Raw genomic sequence first — 21,669 nt, forward strand, 5'->3', positions numbered from 1 at the left:
TCTTGAGAAAGAGTCACGGCAAACAGCTGTTATCATAGAAAGTGCCAGCCCAGGAGGTCATGAGTACAAAGAATTGAGCAGAGAAACAGTACTGAAACACAACAGCCGTCCTTGTCCTTGAGCTCCATGCTGACCATTTTGAACACGGTTCTGCTTGCTGCTGCCTATATTTAAATGGTCCTGTATTGGGAGGATCTTGAATGCACTCCAGGATGGGAAGGAAAGGAGATGCTGACACTGCTACATTGAGTATATGTTTTTGCAATAAAGAACACTGGTCAATATACAACTGAAGAAAAACTGAAACAGATGTGAAGCCTAGAACCACAAGCCTTTGAATTTGCCCAGAGATGCTATTTTAAACACTCTATATGTTGGTCTACTGTTTTTTTTTTTTTTGGAGTAATGCATTCTTGGTTTCCTTAAAAGGTTTCAGTATGTTACAAGGTTATCCCTTCCCACCAAAAAAGCAAAGGGCTAACTAATATATCAGTCTGCACAGGCAGGGTCAGAGCATGAGGGCTTTTGTTTATTGCATGCCATACAACAAACTTTTAGTTTTCATCCTCAGGACCATGCTTTCTTTTAATAAAAGCTGCCTTCAAAGAGGCACAGAGATACCCTACATGGGTCATGGGAAGTTCAAACAGAGAGGCATAATGCAGTGGTAGACACTAAGTTGCATATATATATATATTATATATATGTTGCATATATATATATATATATGGGCTAAAACTTTGATCATGGGGGAAGGCATGGGCCCTTTTGGTTCATCTCTGAGATAATACAACAGCAACACGGTCTAAAACAATTAAGTTGCATGCATAATGCTAAAAGAATGTGAGCGATCCTATGGCCAGCTTTAAGCCATCTGCTTGATCTCTCTCTCTCTCTCTCTCTCTCTCTCTCTCTCTCTCTAACATGTAAAGGAAAAGAGAATTCCCCTTTTGTTCCATTACATATAAAAATCTTCTGACGCTTCCAAATAGTTTGGTTTTGGTAAAATTCTCCGCTCTTCTATTATCTGAACATGTAGTCATCCTAAGCCAGCCCTTGTGGCTTCTGCTGAGAAATATCTCCACATGAATTGTCTGAAGGACAGCCGAAACCACTACGAATATACAAGGGACATTTTATTTTATATTCTCTCTTCCATTGGCATAAGCCTTTCGATGCTTTTTAAAAACCAGTGAAATATACAAATCACACAAGACAGAATATGTACATTAAAAGAACAGAATAAAGGCCACAGAAGATGTACAAAATATCTGAATGGCGTAGAATATCTTACATTAAATAGGTTTTTTTTTAAGCTAGGATTGTTAAACTCAACTCTGTTCATAAACATGAATCACTAAAAAAGAACACAATCTGGTTTAGCGAGTAATAAAAACTACTTCATGGTTTTTGTAGAATAAAAACCAAAAAAGTGACGTTTTAAACGAATTAGTGCTTCTTTTTCATTTCAAGATCTTTTGCTTGCAATTCATGGCGGCTGAGGGGAAGTGAAAATTCATGTGCAATAAGTTAAGAGCCACTGAGCTGAAGTGACAGGAAGGCCACCGAACCTCAGAGAGGAGACATACCTTTTTCAGACCTTTAGACACCGTCAGGCTGAGAAAACAACACAACAGGTGCCACTTTAGGAAAAGAGGCGCACTATTTTCTTTTAAGAAAACAGTTAAGCTAGTTATCTATGCAGTGAGCTGGTTTCCTTTAGGGACTCAGTCAGTGCCCTCAGATATGACAGGCACAGGTTCACTCTCGAAGGAATTGAGCAAAGCAAAACAAGTCCTGTATTCCTGGGCTTTGAGAGTCTCTCAAGGTCCAGACGTGTAAGAAACCATTCTGCCCTCTCCACAGACAGTGCCAAAGGGAGGGTGGAGAGCGGGGGGTGGGCAGAAGACAGAAAGACTACTTTTAACTAACATGAGTTCCATGGCCCCATCAGGGCAAGCTTCCTCAGAATCTAGCTTCCTTCCTGGTGTTCATGGTAGGATCCTGGGGAGCCACAGGCTGATAAGGTCAAGACTCAAAAATCTTTTGGAAAAAAAAAAAAAATCCCAATTGGTTTGCAATGAAGGGCAATCCTCCAGGCAGAGAGCAAGCCCAGAGCAAACTGTAAATCTAAGTTGTTGACTGCACTGAGATATAATTATATCTATATTTATATATGTATATATATATGTTATGTACAAAAGACTGAGATAACAGGCACCATTAAACCTCATCCCCCCTTATAAATGAAACTGTTCAAGTATACTGGGAACAGTTTTAGGGTACACCTGCAGGATAATAGTAAAAGCAGGAACGAATAGCCTAAACACAGGATTATAACAGCCCAACTGCCACGCCTCTCTGGACTCCTTGAGCCCAGTAATGTCACCAAAACATAGGAAGTCACTGCACCTCAAAAGAAAAACGTCAGAGAAAAATAATCTCCCTAAGTAGCTGTTTTTAAGTACAACTCCTCACGTTTTGTTTCCTGCCCTGTGATCAAAGGGGACCCAGTGCTCCTGCCATGGGCAAGCACGGTGGACATTGTTATCAGGGCACAGAAAGTCCAGAGAGGACTTGGGTCAAACAGGAAGGTGGCTGTGACTTTCAGTGTGCTTCATGGGTAATTTTTGTTTTTAATATTTAGAAACCAAGTATCCCTAAAGAAATAAGATAACTTTCAAAACAAGATGTTTTTTGAGCCAACAATCCCTTTTGCCAACCAGAATCGGCTGGGGCTAACACCTTCAGATTTAATGGTCTTAATGTAGGAATTTTCAAGTTTTCTAATTTCTGGGTACATCTTCACCCCACCCACAGGATCCCCGAGTTTCACAAACTATTAGAACAGGATCATCTGAAGATGGAATATTTAAGAATAACACGTGACATGTCTGTTGACAAAGATAAGAGATTCTTGATCTCACATTTTAAAAGATCAGTTTGAAAATATAAAAAGCAGGCTGGTAACCTCTGGGATGGGGGGTCTTCATTCTCTGTATTTTGGGTATATATGTATATGTGATATGTCTGTATTTAAGACATGTTGTCTTGTACCAGGACATTTGCAATTCATTTTTGTTATAGAAACCTAGTCATTCATCAGTTTATACCCCCTTTTACCTTCATACCACCTACTGAACTCCACATTGGAGAAAAAAAAAGATATTTCCTGTACCTTCTAGATGTGAACCCCATCCACACAGTTAAGTTAGAGTATGTGTTATTTCCCCTTTATCCAATGGTATCTGAAGGAAGAAGTCTTGTACTAACTTTGCCAAAATCTGCAAAATAAATATTTTTCTTAGTTGCCCCCACTATTGCCAAATATTAATTATAATATTAATAATAAACCACAGAGTTCTTAGATGGTAATAGAAAAATATGGTTCTGGTTGCAATTCTTGGGGGGAAATTAGAAGAATGAGAATCTTTGTACTTTCTATAAATAAGTGGGTCCTGGGAGTGGGTGACACGCTGGTACACGCCCACTATTTGCACACGAACTGGTCCACGATCTCCGTGCACTTCTTGCACTTGACATAGCAGCACCAGTGGAACTTGCAGTGGCAGCGCTCGGTCTGCACTGTCTTGAACTGGTCATAGCCTCGGCCACAGCACATGAGTTCGCAGCCATCCATGCCCTCCGATGTCTTGTTGCACAGGCGGCCCTGTGTGCCCAGCGAGCCCGTGCTCTCATTGCGCACGCAGTAGTCCGGACTCGGGTCGATATAGACCAGGTCCTGCGTGGTGGGCGAGTTGAAGCGGCTGTTGACCTGCACCAGCTTGCCCCTGCTGTTGAGCCGCATGGCTGCTGCGCTGTCATACTTCTCCTTGAGGGCATCCCCCACCTTGCGGAAGTCCGCTAGCTGCAGCCAGCACGTCTTGAGGCTACATGAGCCGGACACCCCATGGCACTTGCAGGCTACGTCTGCCAGGTTGTACACCGTCTGCAGGGGGAAAGGGAAGGTTACTGTGCAAATTCCCAGAGGAGCTGAGATGCAGGCAAAGTTTTCGTATACCACCTAAGGCCGGCAGGTTCTTTGGATGAATCAGGGGCAGTGGAAGTTCATTTTCCACTGCTAGAAATCTTGTGTTGCCTTCTTCAAAAACTCTACTGAAGAAGTAGCCCTTACCCTTTTGTCATTCCTTCAACAGCTACCTCACTGGAATGAGCCAGAAGAAAGAGTCATTCTCCACCTTTACAGGACAATCGGCAATGCCATGTGAACACCATGCTCCTCGCCGTCCTCCTTCAATGCAGAGCCACATCCAGCCCACAAGGGGTTCTGCTAGCCCCCTATTTCACGGATAAGGAAATAGAGGCCTAGAAAGATGAGTTCCTGCCCAACCACTGGGAAGAGGAGGTGCCAGAATTTGAATCAGACAGCTAGACTCCAAGCTCATACTCAGTGACTTGTGAGCTGCTGATAAGCACTCAACTGGTGGGGTCTGAGTTGGGATGGGGTCCAGCCCTAGAGGGACTGAGATTCCAATCTTCACTCACTCTACATTTATTACCGTGTGGCCGCACTATCGGGTTAGTCCTTACCCTCGTGATCTCATGTAATCATCTGGCAGCTTTGCAGCGAGGACAGGACTAAATGACACATGGGCCTGATCTCAGTTATGTTCACTCCTGCTTCCTACCCAAATCCCTACTCTGTCCATTTCCTGCTCTGGGTCTCAAGGATCTACCTTGTAGCCAGGTATACCAGGACTCTATGCCCAACCCTGCCCTTGAATTTAGGCAACCAGCTACACTTTCCTAAGGCAGCCATCTGAAGATGTTACCAATCTCCCAGCACTGTTAGGAGGACAAAATTGAGGCAGGCAGGGAAAACACTTGGCACTCCAAACTCAGTAAATCCATTCTTTCTCCAGGGTGATGGGGCCATGATGCTGGGCCTTTGCCCAGTCACCTCAGGCCTCCCAGGAGCAGTGCTCATGGATCTGGCCTACAGCACTGTGCCCAGCAGTCTGGGAGGTGGTGGTTGCCTATTTATAGCCCTGACTGCCCACAGTTTCTCATGCCAGCGACCTTCTAGAGTCAGAGCGGTGTGGCTGTGCTGGCCAAGGCCTGTCAGGAACCTGGAGCTGCTTCCGGCCAAACAGCACCTTCCTCCTCCAGAGGTTCATAAGGGACTCTCTTTTAAAAGGTGCCAGAGCGTACTCTTTTGCCATAAAGATTTTCAGGCACTCAGCTAGTCGAAGAAAAGTTTTGCAAATATATTTAACCTTTGCTCCTTTTCAAGAAAAACCAAAAGCTAATGCCCTGAAGAAATGTTAATATGATTTCCTGGCACAGTGTCCAACTTTCCAACACCCTCACCTCCAAATCTTAGAGAAGTGCTGCCTCCTGTGTAACCTTACTGGCCAGGATCCTCCCTTAGCTCACTGATGTCATGACAGCACATAGTCAAATAAATGTCACTATTGAAAATGCAGGTTTTGAGGGGAAACATAATAGAACGGGCACATCTCAACTTCCCCCAAGGGTCCTTCTTGCCACGTGAAAATCTTTTGACACTCTCTTGTCAGTGGACAAACCCCTGATGATTTAGGTCCAGGAGAGAAGTGTAAGGAGGTCCCAAAGCTGGCCTGGTACATTTCTGGTTGGAGATGCTGGGCACATCCTACACAGAGGGAAGTGATGTCCCCTTGAGGATGGGAACCTGGGAATGGGCTCTTATGGGTTTCCAGAGAATGGAGCTGCCCCCTTCCCCCCCCCATTCTCCACCATCACATGTAGCCCCATGGCATAGGAACAGTCACTGAAGACCAGAAGCTGGAGGCCTGAGCTAACACATGCTGCCCTTTCTCCGGAGCAATTACCTGAACCCCTCAGGGCAGTACAAGAAAAATCCGACTGTGCTGAGTCCTTCTTTGACACCACAAAATGTTTAACATTCACTTTGAGAGGAAGCTAAGTGACCTAGAATTATCTACACAATCTTTGACTTGCCTGCGTCCTTTTACTCTGTAATGTTTAATCATTAACTTATGGTATATCAAGTGCTGACTACTGGCTGACACCAAGCTAAAAATCTTAGATTGACCCAAAGGAAGCATTATGTTGTGGGTCCAAATAGGCAAGTACTGGAAATTTTTCTTATGATTTACACTACTATCTGACCTCACTTAGTCTTCACAATGACCCAGGTCATTGTGGCCACTGACAGATGTGGAAATGTAGCAACTGAGGGTCAGAAACAGAAAGGAATGGCCTGGTTTTAAACCAGCTTCCCTCCAATGACTAGCCACTAGCTCTTTACCAGTAGTAAGCCCTGATGCATATGTTTAAAGCAAGTGACTCCATGCTTATAACACAAATCCGCTCATTTTCTTCCACAGCCACTAAGTGGCTCTCTTGGCCTCAGTTTCCCAATCTTTGAGATGCGGGTGTGGGGCCAGAGGGTTCGAAGGCTCCTTCCAGTCTTCTACTGTCTACTCTGTGATTATCTTCTACTTTCCTCACCCTAAAATACAGAAGAGTGAAATCTCTGACCAGAAAGTTCCTGGCACCCACCTTGGGTTCTGTGAAAAATAATGGCCCTGGTTTTCAATGCTGCCAAAGTTAAGAAACGTTTTCACCCCTTCATTTTAAAGCAGCCATAAAGTGCCATGTGTTTAACCGCAGGGAAAAAGGGTCTTTTTTAAAGGTCTTGGAGTCCCTTTTCATATCCCCACTTGGGGAAGGAAAGAGCGGGAACCTGGAGACTCAGGAAGGCTGTAAGGCGTCCTTTCTGGGTACTGCTCCACAGTTTTTCTCTCAAGAGCCACCCTGTGATTGGCCTGCTGGACAGACCTATGCAGCTTCACACTGCTCAAAATGCAGTCCTTTTCCTAGAAAAGCTCCTTTGAAACACCCTCAATTCATCAGGCCCACTACATGATGCCCTAAGGCAGGCAAGGAGAAAGAAAGGGCTGAGACCTTGCTCAGCAGGGGACCCAGGAGAAAAAATTCTAATGCTCTCTCACAAACTGGAACCCAGCCAGCAACCTATGGCTTTACCACCCAAAGATGGGGACCAACGAAAAGGACTCAGACGGCCTTCTCAGAAAAGAACTGGAGGTCCTTGACTGGGGACCCACAGACAGGATAATTCAGCCCCCAGGGAGGAGGCCTTTCTTGGGTGTGCACCCCTCTTCAGAGAGGTCCCTTGGAAAGGCAGAGATGGTGCAGAGAGACAGAGAGAAAAGAGGAGTCTGAGAAGGACAGAGGAGCCAGGCTTGCAAGGCCTGAACAACCCAGACAGATCTGGGAGGTGGGGACATGAAGGCCCTGGTTGAGCCCTGGGACAAGCTACTCACCCTTCGGCCTGCCTCGTTGTTATGCAGGTTCATGAGGATGCGTGCGCTCTCATAGGAGCCCTTGGCGTGGATGCGCTCCCGCTCACGTGCGTCCACGAACTCCTTGGCGAAGCGGTAGCCATAGTCTATGTTGTCGCCGCAGCCACCCCACAGCCAGTCCCGCGGCAGGTCCTTGGGGCGCGCAGCCCGACTGCAGCCGCAAGTAGACAGCTCGCCCTCTCGGCAAGCTCGGCTCATGGCATTCACCACTCCCGCGGCACTCACGGCGTAAGTGAAGGCCGTCTCTCTGCTGCCTGTGGGCGAGGATGCAGGTCACCAGCTGCCCGCCCCATGCATGAGGCCTGGGCCCTGCTGGAGGACGCTGGGAGAGTCCCAACACATCAGTCTGTGCTGGGGCAGTGAAAGCCCCAACACACATCACTCCATGCTGGCATGGTGGGAGCAGTGGGGAGCCTCCAACACAGCAGGCCTGGGCCATCATTGTGGGGATGGGGAACCATCCCCACCACAGGGGAGCAGGCAGCTCCCAGACCAACTGAGAGGGGGGGAGCCCATAAAGCAAGAAGATGGGGACCCCCAACACACAGCAGCCCTGGGTTGTCTGGAAGGGGGTAGAGAGTGTCCCCAATGTCTTGCTCCTGCTGCTGGTGCTGGTGCTGCTGCTGGTGCTGGTGCTGCTGCTGCTGCTGCAGAGAACCAATAGAAATGAACTTCAGGCTGGGCCCTACCCAGGCCCTGAGCCCACCTTGAGGCCAGCTCAGAGAGACAGATCCCAACACATACAGAAACAAGAAAAAAACAAAGGAGAGGCAGAGCCCTCTGTCTTAGGGGACAGTTCAGAGCCTAAGGCAGGGCACTGCTGAATTCATTTTCCCTAAGCGCTTTTGAAGATATTCAAAACATCTTATTTGTAAAAATGCACATGAAGGAGTCATTGAAGGAAAGCTCTGCACTGGGCTAGACTTCCTTGCCCTTGTTCTAATGCTTGGTACTATTTTCATCTTGAACAAAACAGAATATACAGGCTTAGGAGCCTCTGCCAGTCCCAGGGCCCAATTCTAAGTCAGATATGCCCCATGGCCACAGTTAGTTCTATATCTGTAACCTCTCCTCCCCTGTGCCACCCTGGAGCACAGAGCCAGTCTCTGGACATAAATCTTGCCTGGCAATTTACCATCCCACACAATGTTCTGTTTTAAACCTGTTCAAAGAGTTATCAATGAACTGTGCTTCTTAAATCCCAAGCTAGTTCACCTGATTTGAGAATGAGCTTCAATGTTTTAAAACAGCCTGCTGGTCTTGATGCTACTTTTGCAATCATCCTTCGTCCAGCCTCTGCCCTCTATCTCTAGCCACAGCCTTTGCCTCAAAGTATTGGGATGGCAGCAAAATAGAAAAGCAAACAGACCCAGGGGAGATGGGAGGAGGGTGTTCTTCTCCCAAACTGGTAAAGACTGTCCCCCTCTAAAGCATTCAGAGAAGTCCTATTTATAAGGAGAAAAATGGAAGTGACTAGAAACTCCCTTCAGTTCCACTTCTGTAGGGAGAGGTGTCTACATGTCACAAGCAACAACTTGATAACCATTTGCACTGTGAGAGCAAAAGGGTTAACATTCAGCCAGCTGAAGCTGGGTCTGGATTTGGAGGGAGGTGGTGAGATGGGGCCTCAGTTTGAAAATCAACTGTAAAAATAAAGGTATTGAACTTGATGCCCAAGAAATAAAGGTCCCTTCTGATGCTAAAATTTATGTACCAGAGTGGGTTTCTCATACACTGAGCACTTTCCATGATCTTCATGTAGGAGGGAGGAGGGGACAGCACAAAGACAGCTGGCTACAGGACCCAGCTCCAACTGAGGGCCCATCTAGGAGAATACACATATGGACTCCAGTGCCCACCCTCTCCCTCCTCGGGCTACTCTGCTCTACACATCATGGGGGCCATTTGTGATCCCCACTCCAGAGAGGGCCATGGCTCCAACTCACACAGACCCTCACCTCCCACACTTCAAAAATGAATAACTCCAGGAGTGTGCTGGTGGTTGGCAGGAGGATCCATCCAGAAAGTTCCAGTGGGGCTTTCCATCTGTCTAGCTCAAATTAGACAGGCAGAGAACATTGGGGGAGTGGAAATAAATGAGGAGAGTGGATAGATTGCAGGGAGTTATTTGAGGATTAACACTGATAATACAGAATACGCTGTGGCCTGGGCAGGCGAACTGTGGAATAAAAGTGCTGTGGATAGAGGAAGAGGAGATAGAATGATCCTCTCAGGACAAAGGCAGGTAAGACACTGTCCTTTGAGTACACAGCATATCAAGGGCCATTATACAAATACAAATAACATGGCTTCTTTTCAATAAATCTATCTCAAGCATTTCCATTTTCACTCAGAATACAAAACCTGCTAGAAATCTCTAAGCTAACTGGTGACTCCAGAAAAACCAACAGTTTGAGAAATGTTGCATGGCTGGTGGTCATTCCTGCTTGCTCCTTTGGTTAGGTTTCCCTCTGTGTAAAATCTAAATATACTTGAATCCTCACATCCCTTAAAAACGGCGCCTTCCTGACATCTTTTCACAGTGTGGAAACAAAGAGAGAGACAAAGACTAGAAGGAAAGGGGAGCGTGAGATGAAAAATGAGAATGTTTCCAGAATGAAGTGTGCGCCCTTCAGGAGGCCACTGTGCACAGTGCCTCCAGGACAACTGGCATCTTAGAGAGACGAGCCTAGGAAGGGGTCAGCAGTGGCAGCTGGGCTTCTCAGATGCTGGCCCCTCACAGGGTCAGATTCTCACAGGCAAATGTTACTCTCCATGTCCCTGGGGCATTTGGGGCTATGGGGTGACCCAGGCACACCTTAGACATCAGAGGGAGGTGTCTCAACTGCCCCAGCTTATTCTCTTTAAGCAGACCCTGAGGTGGGAAAGCGAAGGCAAAGTCATTTTCTCATTCCCACATCCCTTCTTTTCTACAAAATGTTATTCTAATTTGCCTGCTTTCCATCTCTTCTTTCAAATAATTAAGAAAGAGAAGGAGGCTTCAGAGTCCTATATAAGCTGCCAGAAAGCTTCCAGGTCTGGGACAGCAGGCATTTGGGGATTTCTGGCCAGTGAGGATGTAGCCTGGGTGTTCTCCTTTTTCTGGACACCAGATGACCTGTCCATGGCACCAGTAGGCCCCTCAGAGACTGAGAGGATGGGACACACCCAGCTCCCCATCATCTGGTAACAGAGTATCACACAGCCAAGGACCTAGAGTGTACTTGCAAGGGACAATTAAATGTAGGCCTGTGGACCAAGTGTTCTGCTTGCTCCCTGAGGAGACAAGCACTTGGAATCTTGGACCACATTTAAAATAAATCTTCAGCAGAACTCAAATTCACTAAGCAAATGATAGCTTATTCAGAACACTCTGGCCCCAAGCAGGCCATGTATGAAGAGGGTGTCAATGTCAAAGCTGTGTTCAGTAAAGCACTTCCAACTGCTATTTGCCTCTAGCTTTTGCTAGCTCATATCCATGTGAGAAAGCCATCATCACTTTTAAAGGGAAGACAGTTGGGCATATGAGATGAAAACCTGAAACTCACCCTTCTGATAGTTTTTAAGAAATTTTAGCTCTCTTGCAATGTTGGCATGCAGAATTAGGTCTCCACCATATCCCCACCTTAGTCAGACAGTCCATATTCAGGGACCACTTCTGGCTTCCTGAGGTTTAGCTGCTCCAGTCCATCCCCAGTATGTACATTAGCACATTTTAATCATTGACAGAAAGGACAAAGCCCCATGAACCCTGCGGGCTGAGGCTACAGGCCATTCTCCTACTCGGTTAGAAGAGCGGTTTCCAAACTTGTATTATTTTAGTTTATGAAGTCCCTTGGCTCAAACACCCACTGACAATTCTTTTTTGTTCTCAATGAATACACTTTTCAGGGTTTTCTTTCAAAAGCATTTTATCCATCTGTGATGGATATTAAGCCAACTTTTTATCTTTAGTCCGTATAAACAGTTAATTGCTTTGATAAATTGCTTCTTACTTTCGGAGTCACTGCAGTCATATTAATTATAAGGGCTTGTTTGCACAGAACTAAAGAGACCTAAAATATTCCCACTAGAAAACACACAGGGCCCATCTGTCAAGTGGGATGCTAGACTATTACACCAAACCAGAAGCAAACTGATTTTTCAGCTTTTCATAGTTCAGTGTAAACACTATCTCCACCCTGAATGGAGTGACAAGCTCGACAACATATTTAAAATTAAAAACCACACTGTGAGCAAAATATTTAAAACTTTTTTTAAATTTTCTAGGTTGAGAGCTTGTGTTTTTCTGTCAATTGTCAAAATCACACACATAAATTGGATCACTTCTTAAAATTCTTTCTAGGACTAAAAGTAAAGCTTTTAACTCTATCTTTGTAGCCTCGGGAAACATTTTTATTAGGAAAACTAAAACCTGACTTCCAATGTATCCAGCATTTGGAAAAGCACTTTTAGTTTGATGCTTAGGCTTTTTGGATTGTGGATTCAGACACTCCTAACCATCAGAAGAGTTTTTAGACATAAGAGGATGTAAATGGTTCAGCTTTTCCCATTGACCTTTGAGAAATCAAAACAAGTGCCCTGCTTCTGCTTTAAACAAAATGTAGTATAGGAAAATTAAGTGTTGGGGAAGAGGAAGGTATCTGTGAGGCCCTCCTGAGTTGGGTGAAGAAGAAAGAAACTTATAATCAGATGTGGGGACCAGAATTAACATCATTCTCCATAAGGACAAAATCGCCTAAGCCACTCAGGACCCAAGCCTGAAGGTAGACCCAAGCAAACCCTAGCAGCCCTTCTAAGAGAAAGTTTATGCGCATCAGAAGTGCTTTCTTACCTATCTGCATCACCCTGCCAAAGACAGAGGTGTTATCCACCGTGCTGCAGTTCCATCTCCGATGCCTGAACTGGTACTGGCATTCTTTGATGCCCGTCTTCGCACCTTCTCCAATGTACTGCATGTGGTCCTGATACAAGTGGCACAGTTTCTTCTGTCCTTGAGACAGTCCTGCCAGTTGGCTGCAAAGAGGCTGTGCGCCTATGATATATACTTCTGACATCTGAACAGGGTTATTCACACCTAGGGACCTGCAAAGGGGGTGGAGAGATGTGCATATAAGATTTGCATGAACTCTCTAATAGGCCTCCAAAAAGCATGTCAGCAATACATAGTGTGAAGCGCACAGATGCTTTTTCTCTCCTGTTTGTCCTCATTACAAAGTAGAAGGGCTTCACAAAACTCCTCTGTTCAAACTTCATTCAGAAAACGGAGGTACTGTGTAGTCCCCACTCCGACATCTGGCTCCTTGGTTAGTGCTTTCTCTGCCTTCCTCGCCAGTTACCATGTAGTACCTGAACCAATATTTAAGTTCCACTCAGAAAAAGGGGAAATGGTGGTTTCTCAGAGACCAGCTCCCTACATGAGAGTCAGGCACTTTGCCTCACAAATTGGATGGCTCTGCCTTGAAAACAGATGAATGGTGAAAGCAGACACAATTAGATACGGGTAGGAGATAGCAGTTCCTTTAGAGGGATGGAAGAACAGAGGAACATGCATACAGGCTGAAGCAAATTCCCCCACCCTTCTGGGCACATTAAAAGGGCTCCTTATGTGATTGTGAAGGACCCAGGACAGGGTATCAGTGAACAGAAGTCATGTTTGACAGTCAGAAAAATGCTGTTCATTTACTGGGGGAAAATATCCAGAACGCCGTCAAAAATAATCCTCTGGATATATTGCAGTCCAGAAAGAAACCCCCATTTAGGGACATTTGACTACTTCAAGTTCACCTCCTTTTGATCAAATTTCAAGTCCAAATACTTCTCTACTTGGAATTTAGCTGTCTTCCTATGTTACTTCAGACTCTGTAGGTTAATAACATCAAGTGACAGAGAAATAAAAGTGCAAACTCACTTTTACTACCTAGAGGCGGCAAAAAGTAAATTTTATAGATAGGCTTACAATGATTAGAGGAGCGTATTGGCCTTTTATTACAATGATGTACTGCAAGCCCACCGTCTGAACAAGGGCCTCATAGAAAAAGGCCTAGATTTATAGGTTCAGAGTCCCCCATGGAATTAAATACACACTTTACAATATTAGCAAGTTAAAAGAAAATTCTGATTTAAAAAGTACACAACATAATATGCATGTGTATTAGAGAAATGTACCCAAGCTCACTATCCAGCTTTAAACACTGCAACATCATGCAAATGAATGTTTAAAAATGGAAAGAATATACTCATAGAACAAACTTACCACCAAGAATTAGCTTCGATTTCAACCTGGGCGAAGGAGAAAAATATGGCCAGAGCCATTAGGAGGAACTTGGAACACATTGCACGCCCAGCTGTCCCCAAAGCCACTCCTGGGCTTAATATTCCAATCGGCTTCTGGAGAGGGAAGAAAGGGGTAGATGTTTATTGCTTTCAGATAATTTTCAAGCATACAAGTTTAAACAACGGAAACATCCGGGGTCTCTCAAGTTTACTGTTGATTGACTGAGCTTCTCCTCCGTGAGATTTTTGATGGCGAGATATAGGCAGTTTCTTTTTTCCAAATTAATCCACCCATGCAGTCTCACCAGGAAATCTGATTTCGCTGGGATCCTGAGCGAGGGGCAGGCCAGAGATTACAAACATGTCTTAAAGCTGTTGAGTCAAAGCCCCGGGGTGCCAGGCGCTGCTGCCTCCTTCCTGCCCGCTCCAGTCCCGCACCCCTTGTTCCCCGCTAGTTTCCTGCTGCGCTCTCCTGGGGGATTTCACTCGGGAACCCGCCGCCAACCCTAGTCCTTTCCCCAGACCTGGGCGCTAGCAACAAGTGGAGCCAGAATTAATTCCTTGGGCTGGAGGAGCGCAGAGGCGAGTGGAGAGCGCTGCCGGCGGCTGCCTAGGAGGCGGGGTGGCCGACACGGGGGTGGGGGTGGGGGCAGGACGCAGGAGGGAAGGGCAGGGGGTGGGAGCGAGGCCCCCGGGACCAGTGCGCGAGAGTGCCCAGCTGGGAAATGCAGTTCCGAATTAACATCGTATGTTTCATAATCAGTTTACGGGCCGATTTGGGGAAAGCCACTTCCAGATGGGGGAAGAGAAGCCTGAGTTTCCTTTAGGAGGCTCTGGGGCGGGGAATAAGTGTAGGGGAGGTAAAGGATAATGAATGGGAAGGAGAGGCCTGCTCTCTTACCCCAGGGAACCAGGAAAGACTGCCCCGTCCCCCACCAGCGGCTTTCTCTCGAACCGGTGTGGAACTCTGGTGGAAGGGAGTCGGGCTCCAGTTCTGAGGGTGGATCTTCCCTGCCCTTCGGGCCGGGCCCTATTCCCACTCCCCACCATTCTGACTTTTCACCCTTCCATCGGCCCCCACATCCCGCAGCCTCTGCCGAAGGATGGGATGGAAAGCCCAGAGGGCCTGGTCTGGGATCTTCCTCCTCGTCTCCATCCGCACTGTGACTGTGCCCGGAAGCACCCTGTCACCCCGCCTGTAGCCTAGCTTCTCCCGCTGGATGTGGACTCTGTTCACTTAGTTCCGAAAGGCAGGCAAAGGGACTGAGGTCTGGGCGGCCGAGAGATCCTCAGCAGAGTCAGAGATACATGGCTGTCTCCAGAGCAGCAGAGGAAACCCTAGAGAACTGGGAGGAGGATGCTCCCTTCTTGAAGATAAGCGGGGTATAGAAAGTTTCTGCTGCTGTTCCCACTGGTGACTTCTCCACCTGCAGGCGGCGAAGCGAGGCGAGTGCGGGTGGGAGGAGGAGGTTTCCATAGTCCCCTCTCACATCTCTGATAAGTGTCACTCAACAGCAACAGCGCCTGAAGCCCCGGAGGGAGGAGGCCCTTCCTCTGTTTCCAGAGGAAAGAAAGGTGAGCCTCCTCCAGTCCATGGAAGGGCCCTGCCTGAGATCAGCTCGGTAAAATGGAAGTCGAGGACCCTGGCGGCAGTGGAAACGCTAAGGGGTCCTGGAGCGTGCTGTGTCTTTCCCCTGGGAGCCACCCCTTTGGCTTGGACATTTCCCGGCTCCTCTGCGAGGACTTGCTTATGGGGTCCCCAGCGCCTTGCCAGCTAAGGAAGGCTGGGCGCGCGCTGCCCAGTCGTCCCCAAAGCACTGCAAAGCTAGGGGCGCATCTTGGAGAATGGAAATCTGGGTTTTCCCCAGTCTAGGAGAGAGAAGGCTCAGTCTGCCTCCCAACCCCCGCCCGAAGTGTCAAGTTTCCTCCAGGGGTGGGGTGGGCTGCAAGGTCTGCCTTAGCGCGCGGCTGCAGAGCAAGAGTCCCCAACCCAGGCCGAGGCCGCGCACACATATACACACACCCTCGTCCTTACACACACACCTTCGTGCACACTTGCACACTCACACGCGTGCCCAGGCATACACTCCTTCGGATGGGCTCCCAGTCGGTTCCCAGATCGCTGAGAGCCTCGCGCACTTTCCGCGCTTCGAAGCGGGCGGGGCGTGCGGGCGGGGCGCGGGCTGCGGTGAAATTGATAACAGATCCAGTGGATTACAGCGGATCTCTTTGTTAGAGCCTAAACCACACAAACTAAACCGAATCTTCTTCTGGGTGAGTCCACCAGGACCCAGAACCCGAACCAACAGCGAGTGGGGTCACTGTTTTTTTTTCCACACGGGTCTCCGCGGCTCCAGAGTAGGGCTGTCTCAAGCAGATCCTACGCGAGTACCCCAAGAGTAGATTCTGCCTTTAACCCCCTTCACTTGTCCGGAAACACTTTGGTTTTCTTTCCTCTCCAGTCCCGCTGCAACCCAGAAAAGGCCCCACAAATTTGAAAGATTCAAAGAACACACAGCAAGCTCTTCTATGAACACATCCACTCTATAGAGTAAAACAACCCTGCCAGTTTACAAGAATCTGAAGCGAGGACAGAATAAAATGAGAACTGAAGGGTGACTGTCACAACAGGCATAAAACAAAAGTTCTGCCCGGAGTTTTCCAAACAACAGCCAACAGGGCCCCAAGGAAACCGGCTCTGAAAGCTTGCTTATCAGTCCCCCAGCGTTTGGAAAGGAGGACAGCGGGCTTTTGAGTGGCTCAGCGCAGGGGTGGAATGAGGTGCAGGGCGTTGGCGTCCCAAATCCTGAGTTGCTCCATCTCTGTCACTCTGCTTCCCCTTAAGTACCTGTCCCAAAGACTCCAGTTTGGATTGAATTCATGGGGTAGACCGAAGTGTAACCCAAAGGTGCCAAGGTAAGAGGAAGGGAAGTGATGGGGAAAGCCAAAGCGCAGGGACAGGCGTTCTCTTAAGGAGAGCACCGAAGAGGCTGAGCAAAAGGATCCGCGGCCACTGGCCCCACCTCACTCTGTCTGGGCATCTCCTTCTTCTAGACTCCACATTTAGGGCCCAAGTCTAGGAGTGGAAATGATGAAAGACGCCAACTAGGCGGAAGAAGTGAGTGACCCGAACTCCCGGCGTCGAAAAGGAGGATGGGAAACTCCAAGATGGAACTTCCCCCTTGGTGAAAATTAAACTGTGCCCACTCCCAGCCTAATCTTTCCCTGAAGCAAGGAGAGGGATGTAGAAATGCGCCGGAGAGAAACTCGGTTGCAGCCACAAACTTTGGGATGTAGGCTTGGGGAAGAAGAAAAGCCGGCAGAAGCCAGTAGGGGGTCTGCATAGGGGAAATAGACAAAGGAAGCTTTGCTCCCCACCACTAGAGCCTGAGAGCCACGGCTGCCCCAGGCCCCAGTGTGTGCTGCCAGCGCCTCACCCACTGTGTGTGCTCACACAGCAGGGGGAAAAACGGCCGGAGAGAGAAGGTGGAGGTTACTCTAGACTCGCAGATAGGGCCAGGAATGGAAACCATTTCTGAGAGCCTCTCAGAATCGTCAGCAGGTCGAAGCACAGCGATACTTCCAAGAGAAGAATGTTCAGACAATTCGTTCTCCTCCTTTTCCTGGGTCTCAGTGATGCTCTACGGGGTTCTTCAGGACCAACACACAAAATTACCACTCCTAACTCAGCACAGACTCAAATCTGTCCAAAGTTGAACAGAATATCCACGAGGGAGAAAGAAAAGTAAAGATCACCCCCTCCCCAGTCTTAGAGGCAGCTTAGCCGCTACTATTTTTTAATAACCGAATAAGCGGAGGCTGAGAGCGGGAACGCAACTCTTATCCAGGATCACAAAAAGAACTGGGGAGACAACAGGCCACACCGGTTGCCTCCTGGCGACACTCCTTCTCGTATTACCAGAAAGGGTACGAATCAGTCGTCTAGTTGCCCAAGCCCCCTTTGCTGGGTTATACCTAAGGTTCTATCCTATTCGCGGCTCCACGCAACGCAAATCGTCCCCCCCGGGGGGTCTCAGAAGGGCCTCCGTGGGAGAGAGGGGCCAGGGATGAGAAGGAGCTTTTAAGTGCAGAGAGCACCCAGCCGCGGGAAGGAATGGAGGTGGGAGGCGCCCTTACCTTCAGATGACCAACAGGGGGCAGCCGGCACCGCGCGCGGGGTTAGAAAAGCTGTGTTAAGGCTTCCAGTTCTGCCCGCACTCTGCTAACCCCTTGCGGACCGCTGCTCCCCAGAGTGGAAGACGAGCGCGGCTCTCACAGGGTCTCCTTCAGGAGGATGTTCCCGAAGACTAAGAGAGGAAGACTGAGGCCACTATGTTCAAGACTTGAGAACAACTGATCTTTTACTTTCCCCACCCCATGCAGGGCAGGGATCCCCACGCGTGGAAACGCTCTATTTTCCACCAGTTCTTAGTCGCTGCGCACTCTTGGCATTGTTTCCCCCACCTCCAAAGACCCTGATGGAAGCTGTCTTGAAACCAAATCTGGCTATTGCAGCGCGGACTGTACTAATAAAGTAGGCTGGAGGGCAGGGACTGAGGAGGTGCGACCCCCACCACAGGGCCCAAGTTATTTCTCCGAGAGCGAATTGTCCATTCCGACCCGGCATAGAAAATAGGGCCTTCGAGCAAAGCACAGGGTTTTAAACCCTTTCTTTGAGGGAAGAAAGTTGCTTGCTTCTAGGAAACATCTTCGTTCCAATTCCAACCTATTCTCTAGGAAACCGGAGCCGTGAAGTAAAAATGGAAATTGCAATTGAAACGTGGAGGGCAGAAGAGGAAAAGCTGTTTGGAAAACACCAAGTTATATTGCAAGAAGAATCCTTAGCTTTTTGTAAAAGTGAACTCTCAGTGACCCTCAGAGTGTGTGACTCGGCTTTAACATACAACTGACAATTAAAACAAACACCAGTTCACAAACTGGCCCCCGCCGGCTCTCCCTTCGCGGAGGCCCTAGAGTGTGTGTAAAGCACCAGGCTGACTTCGCTCCGGGGGTCCAAGCGCGCGCACTCTCCCCGACAGGATTAGAGCCTCCGAGACCACTACTCCCCACCCCCACCGCTGCTGTAAAAGGTCCTGAGCTCACCCAGCGGCCGCTAATAACGCTAATAATGCGACCCCGCTCCCCGCGAGGGGTGCGTGCTGGCCCCCCTCCAGGCACTCTTAAAGGCACAGGGGCCTGGAACGCTCCGGTTACCTGATCGCGACCGCCAGCAACCTGGCCCAGGTCGGGTGTTGGGGGTGGGAGAGTGCATTGCTTTGGAGTAGGTGGCCCCAGTCTGCCTTTCCCCCTAACCAGAGGAGTCCTCTTTCCCCCGAAGAACCCCAGCCATACACCCTCTCCGTGCCCCTGCAGTGGGCGCTTGAAAAATATTTGTTGAATCGAATCATTATCCAGTTGCTGAAATACACATAGTAAATTACACTCCGGGTTCTCCGGATAATAGGAAAGACGTCCATGACCCGCACTGTTTTTTCTGCCACAGCTCTTCTCCACAGTTGAAAAGGTTTGTAAAGTAGTTGGTGCAATGAGAGTTTCCAAGGACGCAGAGGCTGTGTCCCCGGGGCAGGGGGAGAAGAGATAGGAGTCCCTGCCAGCGACGCAGTTTTCCTTTCTTAAGGCAGTTGGAGAAATGGAGGGATAAAAAGAATATGTGGAGGGAACTCACTTAACTTCCAAAAAAAAAAAAAAAAAAAAAGTGGCAAGCGTCGGCGGCGCAAAGAACACCTACCTTCATGGCCAGGGGGAGGGGGCGCGGGGAGGAAGTCGCCACCCGAGCGAGGGCAGCCAAGGAATCCGAGCGGAGCGGCCGGGTTAAGCCTGGGGGGACGATCAGGAGCAGGGCAGCGGAGTCCTCCTGGGCGCGTCGGGTGGGCGCAGTGAACCGGAGCGGGAGCGGGCAGTGGCGCCCGGGCCGGGGCTCCCGAGCTGGTGTAGCCTGGAGATGCTCCTAGGAACCGAGACAGCGCAGTGGTGCTCGGGCCAGCAGCAAGGGCAGGACCCAGCCCGGACGCAGTGAAGGAGCCTCAGGTCCAACGAGGGCGAGCAGGCGACTGTTCCGCGGCGAGGCGCTCCCTCTCCAACGTCCATCAGCGACGGCGGTAATTAGGGCTTTCCAACCCAAATGTGGGCGTGATTGTGCAAAAGACTTTACAACAAATAATAAAAAAAATTCTTCACAAGAGGGTGAAAAAAATGCCCTACTACTCAACTGTGGCCCGAGGCAGAAAGGGGGGGGCGATCCCTGTGCCCAAGGTGCCCCCAGTTCATTCACACCACGGATTCTGCAGACTCTGGCGGCTCACGCCTCCTGGTCCCCAGCTCCTCCTCTCCAAGTCTGTGGCCGAAACTTCTGCTTCCAGGGGCTGATCCTGCGGCTGAGAGTTTAGTGAGTGGACGTCTGTGTACACACAGACACAGACACAGACACACACAGAGACACACACACACACACACACGCACGCACACACGCACACACGCACTGCAGCTTTGGGGTCACAGAACAATCAGGCGCGCATGGTTTTTTCTCCGGGAGATACCGCTGAAAATGCACAAGTCGCCATCAGAGCTGCAAGAGTCAGCGCCAAATTTTGTCCTTTCATTTTAGGGTCTGGCAGAAACTGGGGGCAAAATGGGTTTCAAGTCGGGCCCAAACTTTCTGGCGCGCGGTGGCTTGAGTAAGTAGTGGACAGCTAGCCCAGAGGAGGGACGTCTGCTTCCCCCTTCTCGCCCCCTTCTTTCTTTCTTCGGGCTAACCTTCCTTCTTTCCCTCCCTGCCTTTCCAGGGCGCAGAGGAGCGACCCGGACGGCGGGCGCGGAGCTCGGGAGGAGCGAGAGCCCAGAGCCCCGCCGCGGCGACTCAGCTCCGGAGGTCCATGGCGGGCGAGGCTGCCCACGTCCTCGATCGGTGCCCGGGTCCGAGGGGCAGGCTCGGGCACGGCGGCGGCGGCGGCGGAGGCGGAAGGAGCTTGCGGAGCAGCGGCCGCAGGGAACCGGACTCCGGACGGCGGAGGCGGCGCCTCGGAGCCTGCAGCAGCTTTCCACACGATCCGGTGCCCCGCAGACTGACTGCCCCGGCGCGGGGACCGCGTCCCCCCCCCCCCCCCCCCCCCCGCCCCCCTTCTCCCATTTCTGCAAACCTAGCCTCCCTTTCTCCAAACTCCTCTTTCCCCTGGTGTTCTCAGGGAAAAAAAATTTTTTTAAGTTGCAGAACTAAACGCGGCTAGAAAGAATCAAGGGGTGGGGGGGTGGAAAAAGAAAGAAAAAAGTCAACTTTGCCTATGCGCATGCGTGGTGAGGCCGGCCTATGACAAACTCCGCAGGATTTTAAAGCCGTACTACGGGCCGGGCCGGGGTGCTGGGAGGCGGGGTACGCTCCCCTTTGGGCCCCTTTCTCTAGGCTCCCCATCCCCCAGGCATCTACGGAACGAGGTCCTCTGGGCTAAGGCTGCCTGCCAGCCGCCTGCTTGGCTGTGCGTCTTCCGAATGGGTCGACCCAGGCCAGAGACTGAACCCCAACATTCAGGTCCCGACTCCTTGGTTCATCTATCTCAGACCGCACCCTCCAGGGCCCTGCAGAGATTACTGCCCTGACAGGGAACCTGTACAGACGTCTTCTTACCCGTGGGGGAGGGAATTTAAACTCTGGGCTTGAGGGCAGTCCCCAGTGCCATAGGGGTTTGGTAGACAGATTGCTTCTTGGACTGCACCCCAGCTAGCCAGGCGAGAGGAGAGGTCCTGACACCGATCTGGGCAGCTGCTCTCAGGTGAGAAGACTGCGAAGTTAAGCCACACCACGTTCGGGAACTTCTAGACACTTGTAGATGACAGTAGAGTTGGTGCATCTGTGTCCCCAACCCTTAGCACGCTCGGGGCGCCACCTCAAACAGTGCCCCCCTCCTTCTCCATCTTTCCCACCGTCCAAAGGGCAAAGGTGGGAAATAGACACACGTCCCACTCACGGGAGTCAGTTTTCCTCATTCACTGGCATGCACTTACTTGACCTTAGGACGCCAAATCCCGT

General features: G+C 49.5%; 1 protein-coding gene across 6 annotated transcripts; it reads right to left on the reverse strand.

Moving 5' to 3' along the window:
• Positions 1–383: 383 nt before the first annotated feature.
• On the reverse strand, positions 384–19,926 carry Wnt5a (Wnt family member 5A). 6 transcript variants are annotated; one of them, XM_029555403.1, is made up of 5 exons: positions 17,766–17,980; positions 13,609–13,742; positions 12,187–12,437; positions 7,314–7,606; positions 384–3,949 (listed from the first exon to the last, which is right to left on the reverse strand). In XM_029555403.1, the coding sequence occupies exons 2-5, from the start codon at positions 13,686–13,688 to the stop codon at positions 3,491–3,493; spliced, it is 1,083 nt and encodes a 360-aa protein (XP_029411263.1). In that variant the 5' UTR covers positions 13,689–13,742; positions 17,766–17,980; the 3' UTR covers positions 384–3,490. The 6 variants fall into 6 exon arrangements, with proteins under 6 accessions (XP_029411263.1, XP_029411264.1, XP_029411265.1 ...); XM_029555404.1 differs by lacking the exon at positions 17,766–17,980 and adding an exon at positions 17,604–17,626; XM_029555405.1 differs by lacking the exon at positions 17,766–17,980 and adding an exon at positions 15,672–15,693.
• Between the last annotated feature and the right edge of the window lie 1,743 nt (positions 19,927–21,669).

The sequence above is a fragment of the Nannospalax galili genome, unplaced genomic scaffold, assembly GCF_000622305.1.
Source record: "Nannospalax galili isolate Female #2095 unplaced genomic scaffold, S.galili_v1.0 scaffold485, whole genome shotgun sequence".
In the NCBI taxonomy this organism is placed as follows: domain Eukaryota; kingdom Metazoa; phylum Chordata; class Mammalia; order Rodentia; family Spalacidae; genus Nannospalax; species Nannospalax galili.

What these genes read in the sequence shown, in the direction of transcription:
- Wnt5a (XM_017802867.2), bottom strand. An exon ending in TGGCAGGGTGATGCAGATAG is followed by an intron (nt 7,607 to 12,186) that starts GTAAGAAAGCAC and finishes CCTCGCCCACAG; the next exon opens with GCAGCAGAGAGACGGCCTTC. An exon ending in ACAACGAGGCAGGCCGAAGG is followed by an intron (nt 3,950 to 7,313) that starts GTGAGTAGCTTG and finishes TTCCCCCTGCAG; the next exon opens with ACGGTGTACAACCTGGCAGA.